General features: G+C 40.8%; 1 protein-coding gene across 3 annotated transcripts in view; it reads right to left on the reverse strand.

The window, feature by feature from the left end:
- The window catches only part of dock11 (dedicator of cytokinesis 11), a 102,373-nt gene that overhangs the window by 47,377 nt on the left and 49,160 nt on the right, over nucleotides 1–5,836 (reverse strand). For all 3 annotated transcript variants that reach the window (XM_032544768.1, XM_032544767.1, XM_032544769.1), the window contains exons 19-20: nucleotides 2,323–2,415; nucleotides 461–584 (exon numbers count right to left, since the gene is read on the reverse strand). In XM_032544768.1, the coding sequence (XP_032400659.1) occupies nucleotides 461–584; nucleotides 2,323–2,415 (217 nt within the window). The remainder of the gene's footprint in view (nucleotides 1–460; nucleotides 585–2,322; nucleotides 2,416–5,836) is intronic.

Consider the following 5,836-nt stretch of genomic DNA (forward strand, 5'->3'; position numbering starts at 1 on the left):
GGAGGGATTATATCTCCAACCTGGCCTGGGAACGCCTCAGGATCCCCCAGTCGGAGCTGGTTAAGGTGGCTCGGGAAAGGGAAGTTTGGGGTCCCCTGCTTGAGCTGCTGCCCCGTGACCCAACACCAGATAAGCGGACAAAGATGGATGGATGGATGTATGATGCATAAATAATATCAATTTCATTTCATCCATTCTGCCCAGTTTAATATGAAACTCAATTGTATACAATTTATGTGGTAGGGGTCCCCACTCGGTCTCTCTTTCAGCTGAGGAGTCCATGGCCTATAAGACATTGAAGACCCCAGGTTTAAATAAAAAAGGAAATACCAAAAACCTCTTAAAACAAAAAACTGTAGCCAGCAATGTGGTTTACTTTTCTTTCCTTTTTTAAAATAATATTGCAATCAAGGACACATAAATACAGTCAGAAGCAGAGGGAATTCCCCAGTGCACTCACCCAGTGACTCTACTCCCTCCCTCTTCTTGCTGCTTGCCTTGCTGCTGGACTCACAGCTGATATGGTAAAAGGTGAAGAGGATGTGATGTTTCTCATGAACGTGGACCGGCAGCTCAATCTTTACCTGTACACAGTGGAACAGGTCATTATTTTAAGCTTAATATATCAACAACATTTCAACTAACTGACATGAGAAAAGGACTATACTGATACCTACCCGTCACGATATCAAAGGTTGTCCCAATTGTTAATTAATGCTTTACTAGTTATACTGAAAAGGTTATACCTTAAAGGGAAGGGCATTTTTTATCTCATCAACAACACTCCCCACCCCACCCCAAACAACCCCCTCATGGGTAGTTGGAAAGCATTAGCAGCTGTTGTGAAATAAATGTCTCTTATGTTCCACAAAAAGAGTTTGTTTTTTGAAAAGTGTACCTCCATATTTCACATTCTTTCAGAAATAGTAGCAATTGGATGTTTATTTTTTTTGCCAGATGAAACTGGTATTAAACAAACTGAAAGTGGGGCATCTTGTTTTCTGAGCTGTCTATTGTGCACAGTTTGAATTATCTTTGATTCAGATCATTCAGATTGGTGCAACCTCTGCCTGTCATTCCTATGTTTTCACTTTGAAATTTATAAGAATTACTGAAAATGTTCATTTGCATATTACATTTTTACACGTGTTCCAGTATTTGTGAATCCTTGAAAACGATTTTAGTGAAACCTAAAAAAGAAAAGAAACCCCTTATCACCAGGGGGCAGCAACAGCAAAGAAATGTATTTTCCCTTTGTCCTGCAAGTGCTAATTTACTCACAGGAAGTGAGACATACAAAACCACATAAATTATTTTCCACTGATACGCATCTACAAACCAACAAACTGCTGAAGAATATCATGAATGAATATCATGACTCTCCAATTTGTGACATGAGCATGAATCATTCAGTTAGTTTGTTAAATTGTCAATCTTAGTCTTGGGAAAGCAGAGACTTCCATATGATTGTGACAATGTCTGTGATAAGATGTTCTAAAATGTCAGAATCTCTAAATAAAATCTTTGACAAGGAAGATAATCAATTAAATGTAGCACTTTTTAGTGTGTTTATAGAGGCTAAAAAGACAAAGCAAAATATATAAAAAGATAAAGATCATTGTTGTCCTGTTTAAGCGGAAATTCTCAAGCATGCAGAGGTAAATCCCAGTGAGCGTGCCTGTGTGTGTGCAGGAGGCGGCTCTTAAGATCCTAATCCTTTTGAATCAGCGGCTAATGCACCCCCCCCCCCCCCCCCCCCCCCCCCCGCTTTACCTCTATAACAGTACCTGCCATAGCGCTTCCGCTGAGCTCCTGGCTTCATGTGTGTGTGTAAACGGGTCTGTGACTGGTGTGATATCACAGCTCTGCCCTCAGACTGATTTATGGGATTATATCAGCACTGGGTATGGAATTTTCCCATGAAAAAAAAGTGTTTCTTTCTTTCTTTCTCTTTCTGTTTAAATGTTTTACTTTTAAATAACAGAATTAAAGTCCTGTACCCATAAAACTGCTGTTGATATATATTTTTATTGATCATTTTTGTTATTGAAATTGCAGCTAAAGTTGTCAGCAACGGTATCAAAGAACACTTTCCCCAATGGAAAAAATAATGTATGATTGAAATGAATTGAATGAAATATTAATTATTTATACTTAGTTCTAGTCTTACTTTACTATCTTTAGTGGTACTATAATTGCCACACGAACGGCTATAGTTATAAAAAATCTATCTGTTTCTGTGTCTTTGTCTCCCAACCGGCAGCAGCAGATGACGGCCAAGAGTCAGGGTCTGTCCGAGATTTCAGCCTCTAAAAATCTCACCTCATCGTAGAATTCAGGGCTCTGATTGTGGTGCAGGACAGCTACGTAGGCGCTGCTGGTGAAGAGTGAGTCTCCCGGCTTGCTGTAGATGCACTGAAAGGCAAGCAAGCACATCAGGTATGAAACTCTGGCCCTTTGATGTTGGGGCCCCAGTGGTGAGTAAGGGCTCAGAAATCTGAGATTACTGACCATATTTTGGTGGAAAGACTGTGCAAGCCCTTCGTCGTATGCATCTTTGAAGCACCAACAGATTAAACAAAAAACTGAGTAACCAGAAATGGGAACCCAAAATTATCAAAAGCTAACTAGACAAGATGGGCCTCATCAGCGACAGTGCCCTCCCTCCGCTGCTGGGTGAGGATGATGACAGAAAACCAACAAACAGAACAATTAAAGCTCCTGGACTTCACATTTGATGACATAAATGCTAATTTTTATTTTAAAATGGCAACTAGAGCCATTGTGAATGTTGGATTGTTTTTATGAATGCACCCTCAAACCCTAGGAGGAACATTGCATTACCAAAGTTCTGTTTTGTATCAGAGCAGCTGCCACTGCAGTAAGAAGTCCTGTGCAAAAAACTTAACGCTTGACCTGGTCAGGGTGTTTCTAACAAAGGGTGACAAAAGGGAAGAAAAAAAAAAAAAAACTTCAGACCTGTTCTGGTGGCTGGTTTCAAGGTTCAAGAGTCTGTATTATCCCAAGGGCAATTTGTGTGAGCAGCATGTAACACACAGGTTATACAAAACAACAGCCATACATCTAAAAATAAATACAAAGACAAACAAAAACAAAGACCACACCCATTGACTGTGTGAAAAAGCCTATAGCAGCTGGGACAAAAGAGTTTTTATGTCTGTTTGTCCTACATTTAGGCAGACTGAATCTCCGGCCAGACGGCAACAAGATGAACAGCTGTCGGGGTGATCGGGTCGGCTAGGAATGACGGGCCTTCTTGAGGGACCTTGTCTCATAGACAGAGTTTAAATCAGTCGAGGGTTTTGGGAACTTTGCCACACACTTAACTATATATTGAAGCCTGTTCTGTGTTTTAAGTGTGAGGGACCCAAACCAACTCACAATAGCAAAAGAAAGAATAGATTCAATAAAACAACAATAAAACAGGTTTGATACTGTAATTAGGATGCTAACAGATTTAGTCATCTCTAATGAACAATAATGAGTAGTGCTGGCTAGAGGATAGGACAGAGTTCTCTAGCCAGCCGAAATGGAGTTTGATTGGATCAGGGGAAAAAATATAAAAAAGCTGGAGCCTCTGCAGGAGGATTAGATGAGCCTGGAGGATGGGAGAGGCTCAGAGAGAATTCTCCGCTCAGTCTGGGAAGAAGCTGGAGGTGGAGGAAGAGGGAGGGAGGGAGGGAGGAAGGGGGGGTTACAAAGATTTCACCAAAGATCTGTTGTTGCTGTCACAAGGTACAGTAGGACAGCGGGCGGTGTGCTCAGTGGTGCATGGTTTGCATGGTTTGGAGCAGCTGTGGCTCAGGTGGTAGAGTGGTCGCCTACCAATCGGAAGGTTGGTAGTCGATCCCTGGCCTACTGTCCCATGTCTCCAGTATCCTTGAGCAAGGCCCTGAACCTCAAATTGCTCCCAATGCTCTGCCATTGATGTCTGAATGTGTTTAAATGATTGTCTGATAAGCAAGTGGCACATGTACAGCCGCCTTGGCCACAGTGTGTGAATGGTTCCTGCACTATGCAAAAGCATTTTAAGCAGTTGTTAAGACTAGAAAAGCGCTTTACATAAACCATTTGCGACCCACACTCGGAAAGCAACACATTCAGGGGGCCCTTAGAGCAGCAGCAAGTTGAGGGGGCTGATGGGAGTCCTGATTACTTGACTCAGGATGAGGGTCCAGGTGTGGCAAGAAGAGCTTTGGATCTTATCTATCAGAGAGGCTGTCCTGTCCTGTTCCTACACAAACAGCACCACACAGGACCAAAAACCAAACATTTCCATCTGGTTTCACTGGTAGAACAAATATTTCAGGTAAGCCCCAAGAGATCACAACTTTAGGTTTGACTGGTTCATTTATTTATTTATTCATGACATGGATAACAGTTTAGAGGCAGCAGATTATCAAGGTATCTGCAAAATTCCATCTACTTCAACTTTTGCTCCCCAAAGCTTCAAAAGAATTTATCTCTCAGTCAGATTTGTGAAAAAACGCCCAGAGCCTCCTTGAGCTTCCACTGCCCCTGATTAAAATCTCCAGAGAGGTGTGCTGCTGGCTCTTGCTCATTGTTTGTTCATAACTTTCTGCCTTGCTGTACTTGAAGCATTGTTTGAGAGCAGACCGTACAGTAGCTGAGGTTTAATACACATGACTGCAATGCTGATCTGCCTGTCTGTCTGGAGTGACTTAATCAAGGGCATCAAGTGCAAATGTTTTGGCGGTTTGAAGTCAAAGAATTTCTGTTTTCCTCCCTGCCTCTGGAAAAGTGAAAAGAAAAACAATCCACTCTGCTTTGATGACTGTTTCCACCCACAAATATTTGACATGTGTGGCCAGAGAGAAATAGCGAGGAAGAGAAGAGAGAAAAAGAGTGACCATTCATTATCTTCTCCTGCCAGCTATAATAACCAGCTTCTGTAAGCGTTTCCTTTCTCCTTTTCTGGCCCCTTAGCTGGACTCTGACTTCCACTTTGTGAAAAGCAATAAAAAGAAAGTTTTATCATGTCTGAGGGCTCAGCTATTGATCAAATCTCACAGAAGACATTCCACAACTTGTTTCTGAGGTCTTTTCACAAGGCTCCTGCTATGTTTCATTCCACCAACCAACCATCCATCATTTTCTGTCTTCTGCTTTATTTCCCTTTGTTCAGTCTAAACTTTATCTGGTCTGTATTATCTGTCTTTTTTACCTTTTGCTGTAAAAAACCTGTATATTGTCCTGAGCATGACATTTGACAGATCCCTGTTTCTACAATGGGGCATTAGTACCACTGGTAAGAAATATAATATTTAATAATATTAGAAAAAGTTGTACAGTTTTGTTTTATAAAGTCTTAATTTTACAGGAGAGAGTCGTACTATTTTGATAATTAAATCTATGAGAAAAAAGCCATGATGTTAAAAACAACCCCTTACATGCAGTGGTACAGGTATTATTGATGCTTTATTTTTCCTTGCAACAGTTAAGGTAGTTCACATTTACATGGCGCCTACGCCTGGCCGGGACTTAATTATATAAATACAGTATATAAAAAATAAAAGCCTAAAAAATAGTCAAAGATAATATATGCCAAAAACATGTAAGATAAGAATGTATTACAAATGTAACTTTATCAAGCTCAGGGCTGTATAACCCAACTAATGAATATATGTTTTTAAAAGAGGACACTTCTGTAGCAGACCTTGCTTTATGTGGTAGATGATTGAAGGTTAAAGATGACTAATAAAAGATGATGACTAATGATTCAAATCCAGATGCTGGGTGCCTGGGTTGCTCCTAGAGTTGTTCCGATTCCGATACCAGTATCGGAAATGCCTCC

This window comes from Etheostoma spectabile, chromosome 19, assembly GCF_008692095.1.
Source record: "Etheostoma spectabile isolate EspeVRDwgs_2016 chromosome 19, UIUC_Espe_1.0, whole genome shotgun sequence".
Classification (NCBI taxonomy): domain Eukaryota; kingdom Metazoa; phylum Chordata; class Actinopteri; order Perciformes; family Percidae; genus Etheostoma; species Etheostoma spectabile.